We start from the raw sequence: 27,141 nt of genomic DNA on the forward strand, positions 1-27,141 counted from the left end.
CTGTGGTGAAAGTGTGTCTTCTTGGTCTTTATGAAATAAAACCAAAAAAAAACACATTTTGTGGCAGAAAAACACGATGAATATCTCGTGTTTTTCAAAGTTTGGAATCATCTCTTCAGCTGCAACTGACCATTTAAACTGTAAAATGAACATACGGGTATTAAAGCCTCTTTGAGTCCACAGTTGCATCTTCACATTCATTGTTTTTTGTCCAACAATCCAACAAATTAAGACAAAGAATTAAAACAGAGAAAAGAATAAAAAAAAAGCGAGAAAACCATTCAATGCAATAAGCCATGAAATCTGGCATCAGACCCCCGACGTGCAGCCGTAGACGGATTTATCCCTTCCGAGTACCGAATGTGCTTCCGTACTGGCCGAGGACCTGCTGGCATCGAGTCACCGGCTCCCTCCTGATCTCTCTTCCTTCCTCTTCCTCCCACAGCCCGAGGAGCTGGAGGGCGTCCACACACACACCTTCAAGCTGAAGCCGTTCAAGAAGGTGATGAGCTGTGATATATGCAAGCAGGCCATCACCAAGGAGGGCCTCATCTGCAAAGGTGAGTCTCCCAGCATGCACTGGGGGCAAAAGGCAGGGATACACAAGTGCAAACACTAGTTGTTTTGAACCAATTTGGCGGATTATTTTCATTCCCTGCTGCGCTTCAGCAAAGCGTCCGACGTCGCACACACACAGATGTCAAAGAGGCATGCTTTTGTTTAAATACACTCCGTAAAGAAGAAGGTGAAGTCTTCAAATTGCTGGTTTGGTCCGAACAACGGCCCAAAGTCCACAGAAGTTCAGTTCAAAATGATGTAAAATGTGTCTGGCAGCTGTTATTCTACATCTGTCTCTGTCCGTCGTCGCCGTGCATCCGCCTCCCTTGTTTTCCTCCACTGTGCATACAGTATGCATGCGTGCATGCGTCTGCTGCCGCAGCTCTGACCACCCTCCCCCCCTCCCTCCCCTCGGCCTCCATCCCTTTTCAAGCCCCTGCCTCCTCGTCTTCCACCACAATCCTGTCACATGTTCTGTCGATTCTAATTTTAGAAGAACTGAGGGTTTTATTGTCACTCCAAGAAAAGTCCAGGGGAAATTAATGTTAGAGGACTCCCGGGCAGCCTCACATTCTCTTCCTTCTTTTCTTTCTTTCTTTCTTGTCATCCTCCCCTCCATCTCTCTCTCACACTTTCCCTCCCCCCCCTTCTCCTTTTTGAACTACAAACGCAGAGTCTTTAGCGGTTGACACTCAGAAGCCCGGCGGTAGGAGAGCGGGCCTGTATGGGGCTTTGGCTGAGGATTTGCTGTTAAAATTAGCATGGCTGCTGCTGCTGCATTAGCCTAGATAAGAGGGGGGGGGGGGAGAGAGAGAGAGAGAGAGAGAGAGAGGGGGAAAGGGTGGGGGAGTCGAGCGAGGCGGGATAAAGAGAGAGAAATTGGGGTATGGGGGGATTTGGAGATAGACGTGGAAAACAAAGGAAAAAGAGTGCAGAGGGGAGCACGGGAGAATTACTTCCCCTTTCATCCCTCTTTTGTTCATCCATCCTCTGTGTTCAAATACAGTAGACCGCAATAAGCTTCCCTTCGCCAAACGGTGGAGCTTAAAGTCATCCAGCTAACACCCCCAAACTGCAGCTTCATGTGCACAAACTTGGTTGAAGCACCAAGTTTTTTTTCGGTGCGACCGACCGAACGTGGAGCTGTAACTGTAAGCTCACACCAGGCACCTGGACACATGCTCAGGCTGAGTCTGAGTGACCAGGAGGCGTTGCTAGGAACCCTGGGATGCTGGAGGGCTCGCGGCCGAGTGACAAGCTGTGACAAGAGGACGGTGCGCCGTGCAGATGTTCAGGATGTGTGACGACTCCGGGAAGATGCTTCTCGTTTGCTTTCCTCCGAAAAGAATCAGACGTGTCAAATATATCTGTCTTCACGCGTGAAATACCTGCCGGTAATAAAGTCGACAGCCGCCTCTCTAATTGGACGGACACACACTCGCTTAACTCTCACTCGCAGCTCCAAATAATTACCAATCAGCTTCACGCGCAAAATGACCAAGCGCTCCATTCATCACCGTCACGCAGGATTACTTTGGGTGGAGACGAACCGGAGAGCGTTGGTCTCGCAGTTTGAGACCACCCAGCGCCCAGCACCCAGCACCCAGCACCTCACACATCACACACGCTCCGGCCACCTGGGGACCACCCGGGTCGCCAGCGAGGCCGCAGGTGCTCGTGGGGGGGGTCAAAGGGGTCGTACCTGCCGCTTCACGGCCGGAGGTCGCCGTGCTCTCGCTGCTGTCTGTCTCGCACGTGTCTGCATGCGTCTGTCACCCGTATTCCTTTTTTCAAGGAAGCATCCAGCAGTGTTTACCTTCCGCGTACTGAAAACACACACCAACAGATGGATGGATGTTTGCGTCGTGTGGCCACTGGGGGGCAGCACCACTGCATGCTGCTGTCAGGAAGAGAGCTGACCTTGTTTTGCTGTCGTTCAGCAGTAAACACAGTTCTTCTTGAGCCAAAAGCTGAATGCATGACGTTTTAACAATCAGTACCGGCTGCCTCGAGCTTTATTCTCCGCTCTATTCTTATTTCCTTTCTTAAAAAAGGATGTTTGCTCTGATCTCACCGGACTTTGTCTCCTTTTCTTTTCAGCGTGCAAGTTGTCCCTGCATCGAAAATGTGAAGTGAAGGTAAGACCCTGAAGATCTTTTCTGCTCATTATGAGTGCGTTATTACTCGACACCGTCATGCGCACCCACACGCCAAACGGGGCCCGTCCTCGACCTGCACGCAATACGTTAACCTGCACATGTATTTCAATGAGGCCACTCGCAAAAAGGTCAAAAATCGACCTTTGCCCCGACTTCATGTGACATCATCCAGCAAGCTTCTGCATTGGCCAGCACTCCCTGTAGATTACGACACACAGTTGGGACCCCGTGGGGTTCGGTCACGTTACATTAAAACCTGCACAACAGATGAATTCAAGCATGTGCGTCCTTTTTCGGCGCAATCTCACCAAAAGGTTGCGTTGGATAAAGTTTGTCTTTGCTGTAATTTGAGTGTCTCATGTTGTTTCAAACCCCGGAGCATATTAGTGAGTGTTGTAGCATCTGACAGGCCTTCAGCCTCGTGGTTTTACTCCTCAAAACACACGCTACCTGGATCATACGTCGTCCTATTCACTGAGAGGAACGTTGTCCTGAGCTGCAGGATGTTTGAAGAGAAAATCCTGAAAAACTGCAGAGGGAAGTCAGAGCGATCTGTCGGTTTCCTCTCATCGCATCACGTATTCCACCAACAGACTCACCACATTTGATCCCAATCTGCAGTGGAAAAGGGAAGAATGCATGGGGAGAGAGTAAATGAGAAGGAAGGAAGGAAGGAAGGGAGGAATGAATGACGGGGTGAAGGGAGGGAGAGGGCGGAGGAGGGCAAGAGCGTAACAAGGCTATTCTTAGTGGTTTCAGTCGTGACTGGTGTGGAGAAATGTTGAAATGTCTCTTCTCCTTTCCTCCCCAGTCTGCCCGGAGTTTCACTTCTTCTTTTCCCCCGAAAAACCATCGCTCTCCCCAAATATTACTGTCGGAAAACAAAAAGCTGCGTGTTCCCAAAACATCAGAGGGTGGGGGGGGACAAAAAAAAAAAAATCACCCAAATACCTCCGAAACCAGGCAAAGTCGTTTGTGGTGGCGATCGGGGGAATAATCTGAATCACCAGAGTCATGAGTCATCCACTCTGGTGGTGACAGGAAAATGTTTTTAGGCGGAGAAATAAGAGAAAATGGATCGTGTTGTGGAAGGAAATGTTTAGGTTTTGGTTCATTTGGTTGAAAACGAGAGCTTTGGCAGGATTTCCCTGATCTGAGCTCATCCCTCGATTGGTTTATTGGCTTCATCCAGTGAAATGACCCCCCGCATCCAAATAGCCTGGACACAGTTTGGCTGTGGCACTCTCATTGTTTCAGGCTGTTAAAGGATGGAAACATGAAGTCTTTGTGCGAGTATACACGAGTATATAGGCCGACGCTTTCCCCCGCTGACTGCACGCCGACCTTGAACCGTAAATTTGTCACGAAGGCCCGATGAGGCCGGCGGCGGCGGCGGTTTGCACTCCATCAGACACGGAGATAACCGTCGCGCCGCGTCGCCTCGGTTTAATGTGTTTTATCATTTCAAGCGGCCGCAGCGTCCCTCTTTTTAACGCCGTACAGTAACCAGACGTGTGAAGACGCCTTCTGCGGTCGTGTTGTTAGCTTCTATGCGGCGTCTCTGTGTTTTTATGGCGTTTTAATGCTCGCTGTTCTGATTTTAACGAGTGATGAAGGGGAATGCTCTTTACAGATGATGTGAGACAATATGTGAATATGTGGAAAAGTATGCTTTAAAGTGTAGTTTTGATTAATTCTATACATTTATTGGACGGTCATGTCTTGTTTGAGAGAGTATTGTCATTTTAACATTTACATTTAACAGTTATACATGAACTCCACACGCATTTCTCATGGATGATTCTGTTATTAATCAAAATAAAAGGTATTTTACACATAAATCACACTCTACATGCTACATGAGTTAATCAATGTGTGAACTGAGACCAAATACATATGATCTGCTCTGTGGGAAGTGTCTGAGGCTCACTAAGTGGCGTTCACTGCCCTCTGTTGGCGACGAGAGGAATTGCAACAACATGCAAAGTCCTCTGGCGTCTCAAGTTGGCCAACTCTGCACAGCCCTCTGCTAAATACTGCAACAACACGGCGACGTTGTCATTTGCTCAATTATTCCGGGGACATACACGTTGAATAATCATGATGTATTGCATCTTTAAAGTCCATAAAACACCCGACCTGTAATCTTGTTGTCAGTGGAGCGATCAGCGACGTGTTTCTCTTCCCCGCCCCCGAAAACCTGCAACCACTTGCGGTTCCATCGTCGAGTCTTGAAGCTCATGAAAATATCTGAGCAGAACATCCAAAAAGACGGATGTGCACCAATGTGCCTCCATGGCGAGCGGCGAGCGGCGAGCGGCGACTCGTCTGGTTCTGTTTCCCTTTCCGTCCAAACCGCAAACCATCTCTGCGTGGACGCCTGTTATCGGAGCCCGGAGGCCGGTGTGGGATGCGACCATGTCCCGTTGTGCACGGGGAGGAGAGGGAGGAGGGAGTGGGGGCGACCCTGTGACCTCTGGGTAGTTGTTATGCTCGTCCGTGTTGAGGTGGAGGCCTGTCTGGACGGCGGTGTTGTGGCTCCCCTGAAAACCAAGGGGCCGGACACCCACGTTGTGGTTGGAGCCAGATGCTCTCCGTGAGAGTCTTCACATCACGCTGGGGGAACATTTTATGTATAATTTAAATAGATTTTCACCAGAGGGAAATATATGTGAGCAACCTGCCTACATTTCACCGAGGCCTCCTACTGTTTTATGAGCAAACTCATTCACTCCGCTGTCTGGGTTTTCCAATTTTGGCACCGTTTCAAATGAAAATATAACACATCCCCGCATATGTGTATGTATATATTATAGATGTGTGTCGACTGGACAGCGCTGGGTTCCCTCTCACCCTCCATGGAAACAAGCCCTCATTATTCCTGATGATTTATCCCCGCCATGTCCTGAAGGAGCCTCCTGGAATGCCGCTGCAGCGGAGGCTTTTTTTTTTTTTTGCGCTGTTCGCCGGGCCGGCGGGTTGGAAGAGGCAGGCGAGGTTTGGCAGAGGCCGGCGGAGGCCGGGGAGGAATGATGGGAAGGGGCCGGACGAGACGAGCGAGAGCGAGAGAGGCTTTTGAACCGTCCTCACGCAAATAACTCATGTTTTGTCTCGCCCTGGCTGTGTTTTAGAAAATGTAGTTCACATGTTTTGGTTGTTTTTTTTTATCCGCCCTCCCACTTTTTGTGCAAATTGATTTGAGGTCGCAGTTCAGATATTTCTGTTTCGGCTCGCCTTGAAGAGTCAGGATTTGAAAAAATGAGCACCCAGAACTCCCAAACTAGTAGAAAAATGTGCCAAAAGTGAGTGCAGATTTCCAATATTTCCTTTCAAGACCGTTTTATTCTGCTTTCATATACCAGTAAAGGGAAAGGGGAAATACACTCGGGTTTGTGACATTTAACCCGGGTTCTTCTCGGGGGTCAGAGGTCATTCCTGTCTGCTGCCAGCCGGCCACAGCGCTCTGTGCTTTCAACACGTTCTGATTCAACGCGGGCTTTAAAAAAGATCTCACGACTTGTTTACTTATCTCGGCTCTCAGCTGGAGCCGAACAAAGTGCTCTCTGGTAATCAGGCCTTTCCCCACTTCCTGTAGTTGTAGATGTGCACAGATCTGGGAGCAGCACCGGGGGGGAGGGGGGGGGGGGCAGCAGGACGGGGAAGTGAGTCACGGAGGCAGTCCAAGAATAAAATAACGAGAGAGGACGAAGGAGCGCGTTCCTGTTGACGCATTTATACGTGACACTTTCAGAATTGTTTACGTCTCGTTAGCATTGTTCACGCTGATGTCTCCCTTCTTTAGTGTGGCATTTTACATTAGAAGAAGAATCCCCACTGCAATCAACAGACAAATGAACAAAATGTATTTGTTTGAAAGAGTAAGGAAAAGTAAACCTTTTTCTTTAGCTTACCTAGCTCATTATTTTAATATATGAAACAGAAATTGAAAAGCTATTCTGGTTTTGAAGCCGATTTGGAAACCCAGTCACATGCTGAATTTCTATTTTTAGCAGATTCAATAGTTCCTTTGTCATGCAAAAGTAAATCCAGGGGATATTATTGCCGCGAGGAGACTCTGACGGCCCCGTTTCATCACTCGGAGCCCAAAATCCCTCTCTGTCAAGCCGAGCTTACATAACGGCAGCATCGATGTGCAAGAAAAGTAAAAGCCAAGCACTTTGGAAGCAGGAGGGAAGCTCCATGAAACTCTGGGACTCTGCAGCAGCAGACGTTTACTGCTGCAAAGTGACTTTAAGGCTCTCCTGTTTGTGTTGCACATTCCAAACCTCGACTAAGCCCGACTTGAGCTCAGCTGGATCTCAGCTGAGTTTCCAGGTCGAGCGCTCCGAGGTCTCGCTTTCCGAATCCACATCCTTCAACATTTCATCTCCAACCCCCGGCGTGTGCCGACGTGCAGAAACTGGGCGAGGCCTTTTTTGATTCCAGCTCTGGCAGATGACACGCTGTATAAAATGCAACCCCAGAAGCTCTTTAATATTCACACAGGGCTCGGGTGCGTCCGCATTTTTACCACCTGCTGTCAAACTCTTCACTCTTTATGTACCTCAGCGTGTGTGTGTGTGTGTGTGTGTGTGTGTGGGGGGGGGAGGAGGGGCGGGACATCGGCGCTTTGGAGCGATTGGTGGAAAGAGACAAATGGGATAAATAAACACAAAGCACAAATAAGATGATGTCACCACAGGGCTTAAGAAGTCACTTTTGCTATCAGTGGTGTTTGAGCCGATTTTTTTTTTTTCCCCCTCCACCTTTTTGGTTCATCTGCTTTATCTTCCAAAGGTAGAAAGAGCACGAAGCACGAGCAGAAACGCCGCGCGCCGTGCACAGAGGCAGGGATGAGGAGCGCTCAAGAATGTTGGCATGGAAAAAGAGAGAAACTGTCCAAGCATGAAAGTGAAAAAGGTAGAACAAGAGAGGGAGAGAGAAAGTGATGAGACGTGCACACACACACACACACACACACACACACACACAGAGGGGCACACACACACGGGCGCTCAGGAGAGCCGAGCCTCCTCATTCCTCCGCAGCCTCTTCACAGAGGAAAGTCTGTCTTCCTCGGCGCGGCCCGCGTCGCATCAAAGAGCCGCGTCCCGGGCGCGCGTCTCCATGGCGACGCCCTTCAGCGGGTACGGATGTGCCGCGGTGCATTCTGGGGGCGGGGGGGTAGGGGGGGAATCGAGCCGGCGGACACGCAACACACAACTGTACGGGCGGCCTAACCGCCGGGTGCGAGCAGATGACCGATGGACCGATTTACCCTCGGGCCTCGTCTGGAGGTCAAGAGTTCGACCCCCCCCGGGCGCTTAAAACCCGACGGGGCGCCGGCAAATATTTTCCCTCCCAAGTATTTTCGGAAAGAGGGATGCGGAGGGTCTGTCTGTCGGCCTCAGTTTTGACTCTGTGCTGTGTGTCTGCAGAGACAGGATGCAGAAAGTCCAATTGTTTCCATTGCTGATCCAATTTGACGATAAGTAAACGTGAAACTTCAGTTTGAAGCTCGCATGGCGCGTTATCCTTAATTCTGAACACTTTGCATGTGAAGCAGTGCGCTCACGGTGATTTAAAGCAACGATAAGACAGGGCTTCATTCATCTGGAGTGACTCAATTGTTGTAAACACTGCAGATATATGTTAAACATTGGAGAGAAAAACGCACATGCAGACTTCAGGGAAATAGAAAAGTTAGTAGATATGAGAGAGAGAAGAGAAAAGTTGTCTCTCTCTCTCTCTCTCTCTGTCAGATGTGTCTCAACAGAGAGGGCTGGGAAAGGAGAGAGGGAGGGAGGGAAGGAGGGAGGGATAGAGAGAGAGGGAGGGAGGGATACAGAGGGATACAGTTACTCTCGGCCCCCGGACGGCTCTTGCTCTCTCGTTTTGGGTACCGGAATCGCGAGGAGCCCCGAGCCACTTTCTTGGCCTTATATAGCGTGTTTCGAAATTTTCTTGGCAGTTGGACGGGAGGAAGCGACGCCAGCAGCACAAAGAGAGGCTCCCGGTCCGGTCCGCAGGCTGCACAGGCATCCACAGCGACGCAGAGCCGAGTTCAGGAGCTCTCTGGCACGCGTTTGGGATTACTGCTGTTGTTTTGAGCGAGAGAGGCGAAGGCGGCGCAGGAGGAGGAAAGTGTCTGTATTTGGTACTCCCTCTATTGCACTCCTTCTCTCCCGGAGGGGGGGAGAAAGAGAGAGAGAGAGAGAGAGAGGAGGGTTGGTGGGGGTCTGAAGGCTGGGAGAATGCAGAGGTAGAAGAGGAGAGAGCGTGAGAAAAAGTGTGCAGGTAAGACAGCTGGAGGAGTGTGTTTCCAGATGCGTGGAGTGTGTGTGTGTGTGTGTTTTGCAGTGTATTCCGTCTGTACGTTTGCTTGGCTACGTTGTCTGAATTTGTAGTTCTTTGCATTGTTTCGCGGCTTAAAATGTCTTTTTTTTAATGCATGCCAATGAGGGATTCCTCGTTTCCTTTGACAACGCCGTGAAAAATGCATGTTCTGGGTGCACGCACTCGCGGGAAAAGAAAAGTGACTCCCACGGGAACGGGACAGTCGGGAGTTTATCCGAGTCGGCAGCCTTTTCACGACCCGACGAGAAAGTGATTTGTGGCGGCAGAGAGAGCGAGAGAGAGAGAGAAGGAGAGAGAGAGAGACCCCAACTGGTCAACACAGCTGGCGAACACGTGGTTTCTCTCCCAGCCGTCATCTCGGTACGCTGTGAAACCACGAGAGACAAAGTGCAGCGCAGCCGGAGCCGTCGAAGGCTCGGAAACGTCTTCTTTCTTCTTCCCCTTTCGCTCTTTCTCACACTTTTAAAAAAACAACAACAACTCTGACACCTTCGAGAGGATGCAGACGGACGACGGCAGCCTCTCACCTTTGACCCCCAGCGAACACAAGGTTGGCAGTTAAAACACCAAAGGGTCAAAAGGTCGCGAGGCCCGTAAGCCCCGTCTCCCGCTGCAGAGTCAAAAGCGACGGGGAGGAATGCAGCTTTATGACGCCGCCGAGGCTCCACACTTGTTTTTGACTGCGACACATCCTCCGTCTTTTCCTTTCTCTTTTTTTTTTCAAATTCCACTCCGAGACGCTCGGCGGCCTTGAACCCCGGCGCTCCTGCACTTACACTTTTCAAATCCGTCGTGCGTCTCGGGGGAACGCGCCGTTCCCCCCGCCTTCTCCACCTTGCCCAGAAACCCTCTTAAACTGCAGAAAAAGCCCTTACTCACGGCTCCCCGGCGTCTCATAACATGAAGATGTTCTCCGAGAGTGATGCTTATAGAACGGCCGCACTCCCTGTAGATCCATCCCTCCTGAACGAGTTGTCTCTTCCATCTGACTCTCCCATCCCTTAATAACGCGCCGAGCTGCCCCCTCAGGGCGGTTCATCTTTTGACACGTCGACGGGTGAAGCCTGAGCAGCAGAGATGTTGAGAAAAACATACCATGAATCGCACGGGAGGAGGGGGGGGGGGGATCATCTTGAAAAGGATCAAAGTGGATAACTTTGATCGCCGAATGGAAAATCCCGCCCACATGTTTGTGCAGATATGTTTGTTCTGCGATGTCATGGTCGTCTACTTGCAGGAGAGGAAAAGCAGAGGGAGGCTGGTGAACGGCGAGACCCTCCGGCTGCGTCAGCTGCAAAGTATGTGTTATAAAAGCAGTAGTGACCAGGGAGGATGGCATTTAACATGCAACCGCACGAGAGGCCGAGGCTGAGTGAGCAGCCGACCCGCTCACTTATTCCTGTCAATAAGTGACAGGCTGGCAAGGAAAAAGGCAAAAGCAAAGTCTGGAGTGGCAGCACGTGTCAATGCCAGGTGATTGTTTTTTCCAGACATACACCAGAAATGTCATTTCAGCGAAAGAGCGCTTTGCGAAATCCTTTTTTCAGCAGCTTGTGTTCTAGTTAGCCTGCATTTTACCCTTTACTTTGGCTCGCCGGCGTTTTCTTTCTTCTCGCCTCGCCGTGCTATTAGTGGTGGAAAGAGAGAAAGCGCCTCGCCGCCAGCACTAATTAACCAGGAACCGAGCATCGGCTCCGTCCAGTAATGACCAAAACATGCTCGTCGTCCACTTCCACAGAAGCCTGTTGAAGCGTCGCGCGCGTTTCGTTTTGCAAACTGCTTCCCACGGTCGGAAAAACCCACTCAGGTGAGTTTTGTTTTTTAAAAAGCTCCCGATTTGTTTAAAAAAAAAGAAAAAGATTCTGATCCGCGGTCCTGCATAAACCTCGAAGCCGCAGCTGCACATCTGATATTCATCATTCCTCCGTTTTAACGGCCTTTGTTTTGTCGCCTGCGGCTCGCGGCCGTGACCAAGTAGTCGCTTCCCCCCCCCCCAGTGGTCTTTGGCCTCCTCCGAGTCCACTTTGCCGAGGTCGGCACGTCGGTTTTGGAGGTGAGGCGACGTCGGAGCCGATCCACCGTGACTCCTCTCGCTGTAAACACCCTCCTCGGCTGAACCTTTTTAGGGTCGAAGCAAACGCTCGCCCTTGGCGGACGACTCCTTCGCTTACTCGTGGCGTGTTAACCATGCGGTGGTGATGAAGCATGTCCCCTTCTTGTGTCCATCCACAGTGGTACCACGGTGGAGACTGGGGAGGAACCTTTTGATTGTATTGGTCGGGTCACATCCTGGTCAGCAGGATGGATTTCATGCCGTGTGAAGACCTTGTTTGTGTTTTGCTACCAGTTGTTGATGGAAGACAGCTGGCGGGCAGCGTGCTCTTCACATAAACAATTATTTAGACTCCCGTGTCGATACAACGGCCCTTTTCCATCCTGTTTGGGTGCAGATGGACCATATCTCACAATGTTACGTTCCATATTTAGATATCCACCAAATAGCTGAGACCCTTCACTAAATGACACGTTAAGTGGATTCTCTGTTTCACACGATATTAAATTACCGACTCTCCCATCAGTGACAGAGAGCATATTAGTGGTAAAACATTCCCGGAGCATTATTTCTCTTTTTTAAGACATTCATTCGGCCATTTAATTGTACTCCAATTGGCTTCAACCGCCTTTTTTTTGGTGTCAAATCCTGCGTCATTACGCAGACGCTGACGTCGCTCGGCGCGGCCGGCGCCCTCCTGCCGGCGACACGCCGCCACCCGGTCGAACGCGGCGCGTTACACACTTGACATGATGTCAAAATGTCGAAGGAACGGGGCTCTTCACCATCACACGGTCGGCGGATTCATGAGCCTTCCAAGTTCAACAGAAACCCGGCCGACGTGTAAATCCCTCCAAAGGGGCCGTTTGAGCTTCAGTCCTTATTTGGCCCCCGTTTGCAAAGCGAAGAATTTACTTTCTCAGGCAGCCTGCCATCAGCGCGGCAGTGGCTCTTGTGTGGGCAGGAGGAGCGCTTGAGGAATTCTGAGTGTGGTTGGACCAATGGCAGGCTTATTTATTGGAGCCAATGAGATGATTTATGCACAGTGGGAAACATGCTTTCTCCCATCAGTTAGTCCGAACGAGATCGGCTCAAGACCAGAGTGATCATTGCGAAGTCTGAGGAGTAGAAAGGCATAAATCTGTGGAAAGGACGGCGGCGTTCCCATTTTCAGAGCATCAAAAAACTCAACTGCTACTTAAAACACAGAAAATCAAAAAAAAACCTTTCATGGGTAAGCCAAGCAATAAGTCACCATGAAAGTAATTCTTACTGTTTTTACATGTGAAACAATGAAAGCATTGACGATGGGAGCGTACTGCACCTCATTGTTTGACGGTGCAAACGAAGGCTGCAGGAGGTGGCTGAGCGAGCCGGCCCGGCTGCTCCTCGGCTGCTTGTTCCAGCCCGTTTTGAAGTGTGCGAGCGGTGGCGAAGGAAGCCGTTCGTCGCCATCCCCGCTTGAAAAGTGCAGCACGTTTACTCATTATGCGACCAGGCAGCTCGGCGGGCCGGGCTCCAGAGTCCCGCTTTGATATTCTGCGCTCTCCGTTTCCATATAAACCCACTCGAGTACTCGAGCAGCACTTTTGCTGAAGTCATTAAAGCTCCCGCTGATCCACGCTCTCATTGTGAAGGGGGGGGGGGGGGGGGGATCAAGAGAGAGGAGGGGGGAGCTCTGTGAGGCTGTCGAGACTCACCTGAGCCATTTGACCTTTGCTGCGGGTAATTCAACAACGTCCCGCCTCAGCTCACCTCTGTTTGCCCCCTAATGAGGCCTCCCCCTCCTCCTCCTCCTCCTCCGGTGGCTCGCTTGACTCCTTGTTCTAGTTCAGTGGCTTCCTAGACGCCCCTCGTGACTCCATGAGATTATAAACGCCTTCTTTAAAAAGCCTAAAACCACTCTGTTTCTCTCCGCAACTCAGTGGCCAAAGAAAAGGTCGTCAGTTGCGAGACGTCTGCCGGATTAACGATGCTCAGAGAAAAGCTGACGAGGCCGGGTTCTCTTGTTTTTCATCCCCGTTGCGCAACCTGAACTGGATTATTCTACGGACGCACCTTCAGTTGCACAAACATTTGCGGCCCGATGACGGAGTTCAGGTGCTGAAGCGTGCGGCGGGGCCTCTCGGAGATTCCTGCACTTTTTTTTTTTATCCGTCTGAGCTGGTAAAAAGCACGTGGAGCCTGTGTGGGTCTGGCTTCCAGCTGCAGCCACCATATATGGATGAAGTCCGGGTAGCTGTTGTTCTCTCGCTCCGTCGCGCGGCGATGCGGTGAGGACTTTTACACGGTGTTTTGAAGGCATGCAAGATTAGGAAGTCTGTATTTTCTCCCCGGCTGTCTTCTCTCATGACCGCCTCGCTAAGTACGTGATATGAAAACAATATTTGCGAGCCGTGTTTGTGTTTTGCATGCACACAAACGGGCTCCCGGAGACATGATTTGGCATCAGTAAGGCTGGGAGCGGACCGGTCGTCTGGCTTCTCCAGGAGCAACTGGAAGTCCAAGTCATCCCTCTCAGAGGCAGATGCTCGTGCGACGAGGCCGCAGGGCCAGTGGGGCCGCCAACACTGAAATATATGAACACATGGGCGCCGTAAAGAGCCGGCATGAGCCGGCTGGCTTCTGGGACTAGCTTTATACGCGAGTCCTCATCACTGCATGTACTTTATCCTCCTTATTTTGACTGTTAGCCACTTCCCTGCAGCACCTGCAGCAGCAACAGTTGTGACTCATTCACCCGATTAACTTCAAAACCGTGCCCTCCGAGTTGTGTTGCACACACAATTTGAGGTCCAACTGACTCAAAAGTTGACCAGAAGTGTCGCCTAATGTCTTATTTCATGGTGCAAATCTTATTGCGGTACGGCAACATGTTGACGGCTCAGCAATGCGACGTAGAAAACCAGCGGCAACCTTTCGTAACTTGTGGAAATACCTCCGCACACTCTTGGTCAGCGTCTTCGTATATTTTTAGAGGAGCGCGCAGTCGTATCGGCCCCGACGGGGTGGATTGATACCAGCGTGCGCTGGGCGGGAGCCGCTCTGCCGAGATGTTATCCCACTGCTGTACTCTGATACTCTTGATGATAGCATTACAAAGTCAACGAGTCTTTTGTTTTTCCCAGAGCAAACTAATTGCGGCCGGCTTCCTTCCCGCCGTCGCCTGTCGTCTCCAGATAGCGCGCTCCCGTAAACATCCGTCAACTCGCGTACGAGCCGCGTCCGCGCTCCCCCCGTGCCCGCTGAAGTAAACACAATCAGGTGGAAGCCTCTCGGCCTGTTTACGCATCGTAATCAGCGAATTTGCGGCGCGCGGGGTTACGCAGACTATTAGGAGCCACGCTCGCCCGTCATGGATACTAAAAAGCGTCCAGGACCAAAACGGCCCGCTATTTAAAGATGCTACATGTAGCATTGCAACATCAGGAAATCCATACCGCTCTAATTCTGAGCGGATATATCCGAGTATTATTAGGGGACAAGTGAGACTGTTGCTGGGAGCTCTGGCAGCAGGTACTGGGCCCTCCACTCTGCGTTTCCTGGAGCACTGGTGTGCCACCCAGTTGCTTTTGTTGGGAAAGCAACTGTTGTTTTATTGAGTTGCTGCACAGCGCCGAGAGCAGCCGGGGTGCCGCTTCACGAGGCGACAGGAGCTGAAGTATGAGACCGCGTTGCAAAGAAACGGACGGCGGTGGTGAAATTATTTCAGCAGGGAGTGAAGCCGGAGAGAGAGGGGCTGCGGCTATAAAACATGTTGTGTTTTTATCACTGAGGCAATTGTGTTGGAGCGCTCCAGATTCGAGCGCTCTCCGTCTCGGAAGCGACCGCATTTTTACGAGGTATTGTCTCGGCCTCCGACGAAGAGGAGTCTGGATCTGATCTCAGGAACGGTCTGGTCTTCGTCACGACTCGGTTTCAGTTTTCGGGGGTCTTGTCTACAACACTGCCGCATGGCTTTTTAGCAATAATTAGCAGCGGTCATGTTACTACATGAACATTTAAAGGGTCCGTCTGTCCATTTGATGGGTTTCCTGCTTTCCTTTGCCTCATGTGACCATAATACAAATGATTATAATCTCATTTGATGTCATTTTATCCAGAAATAAACTGGAAACTAACCGAATATATCGGTGTTGTTGCCCTGGAAGTTTGTATAATCACCTCATCTGACACGGTGACCATCTTGGGAAGGCAGATGTATTGTGCAGTGCGATCCCGGCATACGTGTTGCTGACATGTTCAGACATGTGTGCGCGTGGCGTCACGGAGCAGGTGAGGACAGCACCGGGATCCCGGCGGCCTCCCACTGCACGGACGCAGACTGTAAATTGAATTTCTGGCCTCGCGCTGTGATTGAACTCGAGGGGGAATAGTGGCTCTCGACGTGGCCGACGAGGCCCTTTTGTGATTCTCTCGGACAGAGCTGGAAAAAAACGCCACGCGAAAAGGAGCGTGGACGTGTGCGCCGCACGGAGAAACAGTCAAAAGTGGCGATTTTATGAGGCAGCGGTTATTCAGGGAATACTCAGGCATTCAGGAGGAAACACTCAGTGAAGCCTCCCCCTCCCTGTTTCCACAAAAATACACACAACCTACTGCTAAAGTACTTCAGAAGATGCTCCTGGTTTGTGCCGTTTATGTTGTTTTGTCGAATCCTTCTTCTCTTTTTCTTAGTCCGGATCCTGGAGCAGACTTTAATGCTTTCTTTTGACTCGTGATTTTGTCTGTGTCTCCCTTCACAGGTCACCACGTCATGCCAAGTAACTACCAATCATGATCTGGTGAGTGCAACGCGCGCGCGTGTGTGTGTGTGTGTGTGTGTGTGTGTATCGATGTCATTGACCCCGTCACGATGCGACGATCCCTCCCCGGAATTGTGTCAGGGGCTGTCGTCGTTGCTGGAGGTCAAAGGTCAGAGGCCATGAGAGCTTCCTCCAGTCCGCGCCACTCAAACGAGACGCCCCGCTCGTCAGCCGCGATGGTGACGATGATGCCGTGTTCGAGCCGAGAGGAAGGCCAACGCGCGGGGCCTTCAAACGCATTCGGCGCGTCCTTTCCAGATCGCTTCCTTTTTTTGCACCGTTGACCCCCATGTTGACTTCCCCCCTCCTCCTCCTCCTCCTCTTCCTCACTGCCTTTCACTGGCGCAGCGTTGGGTTTCTTCGGCGCGCTATCGCCGCGGATCTGTCGGCGTGTAAACACCGGGAGGAATGTGAAGCAGATGTAAATCTGCGGCGGTAACACGTCATATTGTTCTTGTTTGCTTCCTGCGCTGTCACGTTGTTGTTTACACAACCATTTTGTTTTATTTGGGGGTATTTATTTGTCTTTGTATGAAGATAGTGGAGATTAACTATGTACTAGCAGTGACCTGCGTTGAAGTAGAAGTACACAAACATTGTAGTGCACAGATCCCTCAGAAGTTTCAGGAAGCTCAGTGGAACAGATTCCTCTCCTTCCTCGCGGTGTTGCTCCTCCATGAGACACAACGTGACTCACGCACTGGAACGCCGAGGCCGGACTCTTTTTCTCCTTAATGAGCTCGAAACGGGAGATTTCATTCGCTCCCGTGGAGAACGCAACGCTCGGCGAACGGCGGGGTCGCGGTCCGAGCGGCGGCAGGGGGAAGCGATTTGATCCGCCTCCCGATTCCTGGTCAACAAAGTGGAATGAAAAGCGACACCGTCGGTCCTGTTTTACATTCTCAGGATTAACCGCCGATGATGCGACCAAATTAGGAACATTAGGAACATTACGTAACTACTTTTCACTTATTTACTCTGGACGCCGGCCGCTGTAGACGACTGCAGCAGCTTGTTAAACAGTCCCCACTTTTGTTTATAGAGCTCACATCAGCCCGGGACGCCGTACTTAACTCAGTTAAGAGATTTTCCTTAACACATGGATCACTGTCGAGCTCTGAGTGTGTGTGTGTGTGTGTGTGTGTGTGTGTGTGTGTGTACATATTTTCTTTTCACTTCTAACATACTGTTTCTGCATCTCTGCCTCTCGCTGCCACTTATGGACCTCATTACTTTTGTATTTGTTCTGTTTTGTACGTGTACATCTTCATCAACGGGCTTGTCCTCTTTTTGAAACGCAGCGGTCGTCACTTTGCATTTTTTATAACGAGCAACCAAACAATAAATGTTTTTGCACCCTTTTTTTTTTGTAAAAATCAGCATTGATAAAAAAAAGGACATTTACTGAACACAGTTTTTGTTCAGTTTATTTTTAGATGCAATATTATTCACAGACAGATGACCTGACCTTTTGCAGGAAGGAGCTTTAACAAACTTCCACACAGAAGAAGACAAATATTGCCTGCATTATATTCTGAGAGTCCACTTTTATGTTTTTGAAAGAGGTCTCAGGAAAAACCATAAAGGTGCAGTTAAGAGTGCAGAAAGAAAAGTTTCAATTCAAATTGTCTCCATTCGCATGAAACATCAAAGTCTGTCAAAGTGGAGGAAAGAAAACACATAAATTAATACCTCTGATGCTAATAATGAAAGTACATTGAATAATCATGATCATTAACTAAAATGAACAAATCTGTGTGGATGAAAGATACTTATGAGATAAATTACTGTAAAGAAGTGAAACGTTTTGTCCTCATATGCAGAGACTCCTGTTTTAAGAAACATTTATTTATATGTCTTCATATTTGTATAATTAAATATTCTCTCTCTCTCTCTCTCTCTCTCGCTCTCTCTCTCTCTCTCCCTCCATGTTGTTTCCTCCTCGGTGTGAGAGAAACCATCACTAACCCTCTGACTCTGTCTCGCTTCTCCCTCCAGCCTCCCACTCCTCAGCTGCCATTAAAGCATGTAGATACACCGGTGAGTAACACCTCTTCCCTCGTGGCGTTGATGCCAACAAGTAGACGTGCTTTAAAAAGGCTCCTCGTTCATTAAGGCCGCTGTTGTGATGCAGCAAAGTGCTGGAAGAACAATCCCTCCATGTGCACTGGGGACCTTTCTTGACACTGAGATAATTATCGGCCTTTTTCACGTGTTGAAATGCATTGAATTGATATATTTTCAATGCTTCACGTCTCAGAAACTCTCCCGTCTGTTCCCGCTCACTGCAGAAGGTGGCAGCAGCAGTCAACACACAGCAGCGGGCCAATCAGAGCTCCTGTTGCTGCTCTGAAGGTTCACTTTAAAGTACAGTAAAGGGACCCGGCTCTAAAATAAAGCCACCATGAATTGGAGAACACTGTGAAGACACAACGACGGCAATTCAGATTCTCTCCTGGCAAATAGTGACCTCGGAGATGAAACGGCCCGTGACGATATCCTGGACTCGGTACAGCCAGGTGGCCTGAGGTAAATGATTTAACCCTCGCTCTGCTCCGTGCCAGTACAAAGAAATATTATACATACCTTACAAAATGGTGGAAAAGCTGCCGTGACATCTGCTGCTGCCAGTTCACTGCAAATTGTGTCTCGTCTGCGCCAGAAATGGCTGCCAAGGCCTGGCCCGAGACGAGGCATGCATGTTTAGCTTGACATTGCTAAACCATGAAGGGTGTTTGTTTCCAAGAGGGAGAGGTTTCCAGAAAACCCCGAGAGGAGAGAACCGCTGCCGACGCGGAGGGGAAACGGACCGCGTGGGCTCGCCGAAAACGTTTTTCAGGCTTTTCGCGAGAACCAGAAGCAGTGTTTGCGCTGAAAGATAACGGCAGCGCCGATGTCCCGCCTCCCCGTTCTCCCGCTCTCCCCCGTGAGTCACGGTGACGACTCGCCCGTGTTTCGCGAGGGAGAAGCGTCGGGGAACGCCGCCCCGAGTGTTTGGATCGGCGGCGGAGGTTGCGGGCGGTGATTCAGAGGGAGATCATGGACGCAGATCGGTCGGCGAGCACCAGCCGGCGTGGAGATGGAGTCACAGCCGGAGACGCCACACAAGAGGAAGAGGGGAGGTCCGCAGGACCGAGACGTTTCTGTGCAGGTTGATTCACTGCAGGTCGCAGGAAGCAGCTGAGAGGCCGAGCTGCAACCCTTTTATGAGCTGCGTTTTACCCTTAAAGATAATACTTTCATGCTTGTGTATTTATCTGGCATCAACAGGAAGCCCGTGCCGCGTTCCTCGTGCAATAAGAGGCGGACGATTGTGTTCATCCTCTTTGGTGAAATGCACAAACAAGAAACAAAGGAAGGCTTGATACGAGTAGCTTCATCCTCTCCACAGCACGGTCGACGGGAAAACGTGGATGTGATTATGAGAAATGCCTCCACTTAAAATACACAGACAGACGCGGCTTATTTTTTGACTGCAATTATAGAAAGTTGTCACAAACAATTTGACAATGACAAAGTAGCGGTTTTGGGAGTAAATACTCAGACATTTCACGTATGAATTGAGGCTTGTAATTAAGATTAATCATCCCAATGATGTGGCTGCTACCTCTCATCAAACATATATAAAAATATACATATATTCATGGGAAAACATACTTTTACTGCTCTTTTTTATCCAGAAATCCCCGTTTTCTGCCTTCATAACTAATCCAAGAATCATCATCATAAGGTTTCCTTATAAACGTGTGTGTGTGTGTGTGTGTGTGTGTGTGTGTGTGTGTGTGTGTGTGACACACAGTGTTTGTTTGGTGAGTCCTTAACGGCCCACTGTGACCATAATTGGGTCAGTGTGGGGCCTGCGGGGGGTCATCCAAGTGCACTATGGGAATTTTTTTCTAAAAATCAGTTTGTGGCTCAGGAGAGGATGCTGTGAATCAAAAACACTGCAGTAAAAACTGTGCACAAAGAGTAGAAAGAGAAAATGTGCCGACCTTCATGACGAGTGAGGGGAAATATGAAGATAGGACAGAAAAAAAACAGCAACTTGTTGAGAAATCTCTCGATTCTTGAGGGCAATTAAGGTCAAACACATGTGCCGCAGACGGACACAAACACATTGCACATTCACACATACACAAACACGCTGCTTGGGGAAAAAAAGGGAGTCAAGACGACAGGAGGGAGGAGGGGAGGGGGAGTCGGACATAATGAGAGATAATGAGACGGAGGGAGGAGGAGAGCCAGAGAACACAACGTGGGCGAGAGAGAGAGAGAGAGAGAGGAAGCAGAAAGTCTGGAGACGAGAGTCGAGAGGAAGGACCGGAGAGAAGATGCGTGGATATGAATACGCACGTTACACAATCGCTGATGAAGTCTGCCGTCTTCCACCATCGTGAGGAGCCGGAGCGTCTTTGTTTCGGCTTCACGGTCGCGATATTAAAACTGCGGCCATGTCGCCGGGCGGCTCCGTGCGAAGGCGTTTGGCTCACCTGCGTTCATCCTGGAGGTGGAGCACCCACCTGTTCAGCAAGGTAGGCCACGCCCACACAGGAAGTCCAAAATGCCGCAAAAACGTTTTTTGTTGTTTCATGCTGCTTAAATTGTGTTGTTTTTTTGTGTGGACAAAATGCTTCACAAGGTCTATTTGTAGGTTTTCTGGAGCTTTCGATCATATTCAATGACGTTTATGCTAAAGTGTGCAACAAATTATCTTTCTGTCTCACGAGTATTGTTGATATTAATCTATATTGTCCTCAACATGTCTTGTCGAGGGACTAAAACAATGTTTCTCAACGCTCAAACAGGCAATTAGCTGGACACTATTTACAGCAGCGGATGAACACGCATTCAATGTGTAGAGGCTGACGTTACTGAAGGAGCATGTCACTCACTCATGTGTTTTTGGAAGCCAGAAGCGGTGCAGTGTCGCGCTTTGCCTGCGCAGGAAATATCTGGACAATCTGCTGTTGGTTTTGGCCTTCAAACCGTACGAGCGGTGCCTTCGAGTGGGCCGAGGCTTCCCTCCACTGCTGCGTCGGCTTTCACGAGGCGTTCAGGCGCCCCGTGTCGCTACAAGACAACAACCGGCTGCTCCTGCGATGGGAAACGTGCCCGGCGTAACACCCCCGAAGCCCCCGTGTGAACAGGCTGTTTCATTTCGCAGACACCGGCGGCCCGCGGTCCGCCTCGGCATCTGGTTCCTGTCAAATCACGGAGAATTATGCCTCGCATCTCGGCTCTTGGGGGACGGGGGACGGGGGGGGGGGATTAGCTTCATCTGTGAGAGGGCCGCTCGGCAGCGAGCTCCGGGCCGTGTGTTTAACCTTGCGCCGTGATTACAGGGCCTTCTCCTGCCAATATCGGTTTCACCACTTGACCGGTGATGCTGAACGCTCGCTCTCTCTCTCTTTCTCTCTCTCTCTCTCTCTCTGTGTGTGACGGGGATGAAGATAAACCCCGCCGTCGTCCTTATCTTCTCGGATTGGCGTGCGTCTCCTTGACGGCGGCAGACAAACTCCTCCTCTGGGCTGGAGAGAGGGGGAGCCGCGTCGCGCATCTATAATGCAGCGCTTCCTCGACAGCGCGGCGTCTTTAGGAGCGTTTCCCCGCCGCTGCAGAGCAGCTCGCAGGCTTTCCTCAGTAGACGCAGGATAATGAACGCGTGTGTGTGCTGACGTCCTGAGTCAGGAGGCTTTTCTCCTGGAACACACTGATGCATTGTGATTTCTGTCTCCTCCTCTTCCTCTTCCTCCTCTTCCTCCTCCCTTTCTGAATGCACTCCTTCTCTTTGTTCTTCTGTTACCTCTTCTTTCCCAACATCCTCATCCTTCTCTTTCTTTGTCTTTTTCATCGTCCTCTATTTGTCTTTCACTTCTTCTCCTTTCGCTGTCCCTCTCTTCCTTCCCTTTCCTCTACTTGTTCTCTCTTTATTTCCAATACTACGTAATATTACTTCCTATTTTTCCAACTCATCCTCTCATCAAACTTTTCTCTTTAGGCTTCTTCTTCTTTTTCTTCGGCTTATCCTGAACTTTTCTTCTTCTTCTCCTTCTGCTTCTCTTTTTTCTTCGTCTCCTTCCCTTTCTCTTTCTGCTGTGTGCTTTGTTCTCTTTGCTTTCTCCTTCTTTCCCCTCTTCCTCTGCTGCCTTTATCCTTTTCCTTCCCCTTCCTCTCCTTGTTCCTTCTCTTCTTTTCTCTCTTTCTTTTCCTCCAAAACAGTTTCCATTCAACCACTGTGACCTCACTTTGGACGTCGGCTTTTAATTCAATAACATCCCCGTCATTACCAGACAGTTTGCTTATAAATCGTGTGTGTGTGTGTGTTTCTGTGTGTGTGTTTGTGCGTGTGTGTGTGCGTGTGTGTGTGTGTGTGTGTGTGTGTGTGTGTTCTTCAGGGATCTGCGAGGTCCTGCAAGAGTGTGGAGATAAGGCGAAAGCAGTCGCGGTAAGACGCAGCATTGTTACACTATTGTGTCGCACGAAATGCAAATGTGCAGATGTACACACTTCCTGAGCGTCTTTGTTCAGTTTTTAAACCTCCTTTCATTTGTCAGCTCGGGTAAAAAACCACTTTGATCCCGAACGCGACTTCATTTCATGACGAACCTGGAAAGAAAGGACTGTTTGCGCTGCACGTTTCTCCTCTTTTCCAAGGAATGTAAATGACTATTGCGCCTCTGTGTCGGCTGATCGTCATGCAAAGCTTTGTTGGCCTCTCTCCTCCTCTCCAGGAGCCAGAGTGTGGTCCCGGCCATGGAGGAGAGCTATGAGGTGGACCTGGTCTACATCACAGAGAGGATCATCTCCGTCTGTTTCCCCGCCGCCGCCGAGGAACGCAGCTACACCACCAACCTCAAGGAGGTGGCGACGATGCTGCGGTCCAAACACGGCGAGCACTATCTGGTGAGGAGTCTGGGATCTGGGCGCGGGGGACAAACAGCATTCTCAGCGTTGCTCCGATGCGTTGACACATGCTCTCGTTCTGGTTTCAGGTTCTCAACCTGAGCGAGTGGAGGAGCGACTTATCCAATTTGAACCCGAAGGTACCAAAGCGGCTGGATCGCCTTTGGCTTCCTGTGAGAGGAACCAAAGCAAAAGGAATCAGAGCTCTCTTGATTCAACTACTGAGACGTGTACAAGACATGTGTTTACTGATGTGTGATTGGTTGGTTTGGTTTCCATAAAACCTGCAACGCAGCCAAAGAGCAGTGTCACTCTTCTGATAAGTGCTGCCGGTCAAACAGCGGACTATCCGGGATTTTAAATTAGTTTAAGTGCTGCACGGTTAAGTTGTGGCTTGTTTGAAAGGTTATGTCCATCCATCTGTTTGCACGTTTACGTACATTAGTCATCTACGACCTGACCACGCGCTTGAGCGTTAGATGGACTTTACGGCGGGCCGGTATGTTGATGAATCCGCAGCAAAGTGCCGCGTCAGATCGAAGGGCCGCGAGGAAACGGCCTCCTTGGGCGCCGGCGTCCTAAAAACATGCAGCGGTGCCCCCGTCACGGCTCACCACGTGACAGAAACCCCCTCCCTTGTGGCCCTCAGGTGGTGGAGTTCGGCTGGCCAGACCACCACGCGCCGGCGCTGGACAAGATCTGCAGCATGTGCAAGGCCATCGACACGTGGCTCAACGGAGACCCGCGCAACGTGGTGGTGCTGCACAACAAGGTACGGCCCCGGGGGGGTTCAGGATGTGCGGGGGAAAAAAACACGCGTTCATGGTCGAGGCCACGCCCTGCTCCTCGTGCTCGGCCGGAAGTATCATTGTGTCGACGTTACGAGACGCTTTCACTCGCTCCGCTGTCGCGTCGGACGATAGCCGCCTCGTGTTCGTCCATCCGGTGTGAAGATGATTAGCGTAGCTCAGCAGGAAGCCGGAGCTACGCACAGTGGGTGGGAAGCGGCGAGCGTGGCGCCGTCCAAAGATGACAAATGTGGCAACGAGCACCAGCTAAGCTCACTTATTATCACGCTTTGACTTTTATTTGTTTCATCAAACAAAAACCGAAGCGGGGAGACGTCAATCTGGAGTTTCACGGAGCATGTGTGTTGCGTCGCTAAAAGTTTAAAGAGATGTGCGCACGTCGCCGCCGAGCTTCTCAAACCAACACAGATTATTGTGGGGTTTTTTTTTCATTTCTTGTAGTTTTTCGTACCTTTTTGTGTCTTGTTTAAACTCTCAGTAGGATGCAGGATGTTCCCAGGCGGTCACGGTGGAGCAGAAGTGAAACATTGATCCGGCTTGCTCGCTTTAATCTGGAGCAGACGCGTTGCTTTTCTCAGAGTTGGACCGGTCACTTTCAACAAACATTCAGCGTTGTTTCCTGTTGTTTGTGCGTCCAGCTTCACGGGTTTTCAAATCCAACCCCTGCAGCTTTCGCGCCGGCCCCGTCACATCTGGTAAATGTATTTGTTCCTCCGTTTCTTTGTGTTTTAATACTTTGAAATGTTGTCTCTGTCTCTGTGTCGCAGGGCAACCGAGGTCGGACGGGGGTGGTGGTGGCGGCGTACATGCACTACAGCAACATATCCGCAAGGTATCAAACACGTCTGCACACACAATCCAGCCGTTTGATTACTACTGGCTGTCGTTGAGATTAATCAGAGGTGAGGAATGAAGGCTGCTGACGTTTAAAAAGTGTGATTTCCTCTGACTCCCCTCCTCACGAGGTTTTATAAGGACAGGAGCACTTGTCAGTCACAGTCGGGCCTCGAGGTCTGAGGCTCCAGCGGCCTTGAAAATTAAACGCCGATGTGATTGTTATTGCGAAACTCTGGAGCTTATTATTCTGGCTCCGCGAGGAGAAGCCCTCCCAACACGTCATCATTCTTTAATGCGACCAGATGTTGATAGGTGGGAGGGAGCCAGGAGGATTTGAAGCTGCTTTGTAAGTGATGAATGATGTAAAACGCTCTCCAGTACGACCAATGACAACAATGTGTGAATGTGTGTGCTGCAGCGCCGACCAGGCGCTGGACAGGTTCGCCATGCGGCGCTTCTACGAGGACAAAGCACTTCCTGTGGGCCAGCCGTCGCAGATACGGTCAGTTATTACCTCACTTCCTGTTTGCCTGACACCAAAGCTTTATGAGTCTGACCTTTTGCCGCCGAGTGTTTGCAGCTTCTGTGACAGCAGACGGACACGCCTACAGAGAGGGGGGGGGGGGCTTTAACATGCTCTTCATGCAGCCACACGCAGGATTACTCCAAAACCAGACAGACTGAAGCATCCAGTTGTTGTATAACTAACATTTCAGAGGAAATTCTTGCCTTTTTTTTTTTTTCCTCTTTAGTTTATCTCCAGTTTGGTTTTAATTGGGATAATTGTGAGTGAACGTCTATCTTGTCCGTCTGAGGGATTCCTCTGGGGTCTCTGGGGAGGCGGCGGGGCTCGGTGGCGGTCCATTCCTGTCTCCTGAGCATACCAGAGCATACTTTCCTCCATTTCTTCTTCACTGTTAGCGTTTTAAGATAGCGGTATGCTCGCGAATACGGCGCAAAGTCCAAATTCGAACCGATCAAAAGAGGCCTCAAAGTCCCTTTAGGACTCGTATCTTCTGAGACGTCCTCGTGAACCTGCTCCTTCCACATCCCCAGCCGGTTCTTCATGAACACACAATTAACCGCCGAAAGGCTTGAACCCCCCCCCGCCTCTCGTCTTCACCTGCGGAGAAGAGGATACCCGATCCAAAGCCCGTCCCGGACAAAAGGTTGCAGGGAATGAAAGGAGGAAACACAGGAAACAGCGGGGGGACTTAACACCACTTCATTTGGGCTTGTGAACCCGTCAGCCAGCCGTTCTCTAACAGGTCTATAGGCTTGCCCTCTGCCCCCGCTGCTATTTCCTGCTCCGGGTATAATTATCTCTGCCCCTGGAGTGTGCAAGTATTATGGTCTGGAATGTGTGACATTAGCATCACGATTAGGAGATGAGCTGCTGCTGCTGCTGCTATGAAAGCTAGTGAAAAAAATTGGATTAAAAGAGTTACATTACACAAGAGCATTTTAGGATCGTTAAATGATTTCCATGCCGGTTGTGAAACGTGAGAACGCAACAGCAAACAAGCCGAGGCCTCGCTGCCGCCGGGTCAGCTGGAAACTGCTTTATGGGTTCTCTTCTCCATTAACTTGTTTTTATGTGCGTTTTTAAAGTTGCTCACATGGACCGACATTTGAGCAACGATATTTCTTTCATCGAGTACATCAAGAAACTTTGCGTTCGGTTTTCGAACGGTAGGAAATGACATCGTGGTTCGTGTTTAATGACTAAATACAGACCCTTTGCAATTTCAAGAGCCTGTATTTGTATTTTATTCCTGTTATTACCAGAACAAGTAGCAACATGGCCTCTGTGACAGAAGGAAACAAGCTCGTCTGACTGCCGGACAATAATCATGAATCTACGCTGCAGTCTTATTCAATTCATATGCTTGTGCAGCTTCGCAGGCCGCGTGCAGAAGCTCCGATACAGGACAACGCATTGATAAAACACAGAGCATGATTAGGCCTCAGATGACACCTACAAGCCCCTGCCTCCTCTCGCGGCGCCCCCGCTTCAGTCTAATTGAATTTCAGAGAGGCGAAACCATCTGGACGCTGACAGCGGAGCAAAGGGACGAGCGTCTGCATGCGGCGACCCCGCGGTCAAGGTCACGTTGGGTGCCATCATCGTTAACAACCGAACCGCACTAACTCAGCTGGACCCCCGACTGGCCTCTTCTGCAACGCCGATTCGCTCTGACACTTCCCGTAGTGGATGAAGGTTGTTTGTTTCTGCAGTCGGAGGGGAATTTACCTGCGGCTGGAGCTCGCGAGTGCCTTTTATATCAAGGATGAGGGACGCAGCTCCAAATGCCTGGATCATGTAGCCGTTAGCGGATGCAGGATGTCGCTTCACGGTCACTCCCCTTTGTGTTCAGGTACGTGCGATACTTCAACGGCCTTCTTTCCGGACACATCAAAATCAACAACAAGCCTCTGTTCCTGCATCACGTCATCATGCACGGCATCCCCAACTTTGAGTCCAAAGGAGGTGAGCGTCCACTGAACGCGCACAAAAATGGCTTTGCCCGGTTCCTCTTTTGGAAATGCCTTCCGGTTCTGACTTCCCCTCCCCCGCAGGCTGCCGCCCGTTCCTGAAGATCTACCAGGCCATGCAACCCGTCTACACGTCAGGAATATAGTACGGACACTTTTATTCC

At 50.3% G+C, this 27,141-nt stretch overlaps 1 protein-coding gene across 8 annotated transcripts in view; it reads left to right on the forward strand.

Moving 5' to 3' along the window:
* tns1a (tensin 1a) overlaps positions 1-27,141 on the forward strand; it is a 70,623-nt gene that overhangs the window by 18,331 nt on the left and 25,151 nt on the right. For all 8 annotated transcript variants that reach the window (XM_068590466.1, XM_068590470.1, XM_068590469.1 and 5 more), the window contains exons 2-13: positions 446-560; positions 2,659-2,696; positions 15,873-15,911; positions 17,931-17,972; positions 22,328-22,377; positions 22,664-22,835; positions 22,925-22,975; positions 23,485-23,607; positions 24,412-24,476; positions 24,900-24,983; positions 26,860-26,972; positions 27,062-27,122. In XM_068590466.1, the coding sequence (XP_068446567.1) occupies positions 446-560; positions 2,659-2,696; positions 15,873-15,911; positions 17,931-17,972; positions 22,328-22,377; positions 22,664-22,835; positions 22,925-22,975; positions 23,485-23,607; positions 24,412-24,476; positions 24,900-24,983; positions 26,860-26,972; positions 27,062-27,122 (953 nt within the window). The remainder of the gene's footprint in view (positions 1-445; positions 561-2,658; positions 2,697-15,872; positions 15,912-17,930; positions 17,973-22,327; positions 22,378-22,663; positions 22,836-22,924; positions 22,976-23,484; positions 23,608-24,411; positions 24,477-24,899; positions 24,984-26,859; positions 26,973-27,061; positions 27,123-27,141) is intronic.

This window comes from Clinocottus analis, unplaced genomic scaffold, assembly GCF_023055335.1.
Source record: "Clinocottus analis isolate CAN_PGR_092001 unplaced genomic scaffold, fCliAna1.0.p SCAF_24, whole genome shotgun sequence".
NCBI classification, from domain to species: domain Eukaryota; kingdom Metazoa; phylum Chordata; class Actinopteri; order Perciformes; family Cottidae; genus Clinocottus; species Clinocottus analis.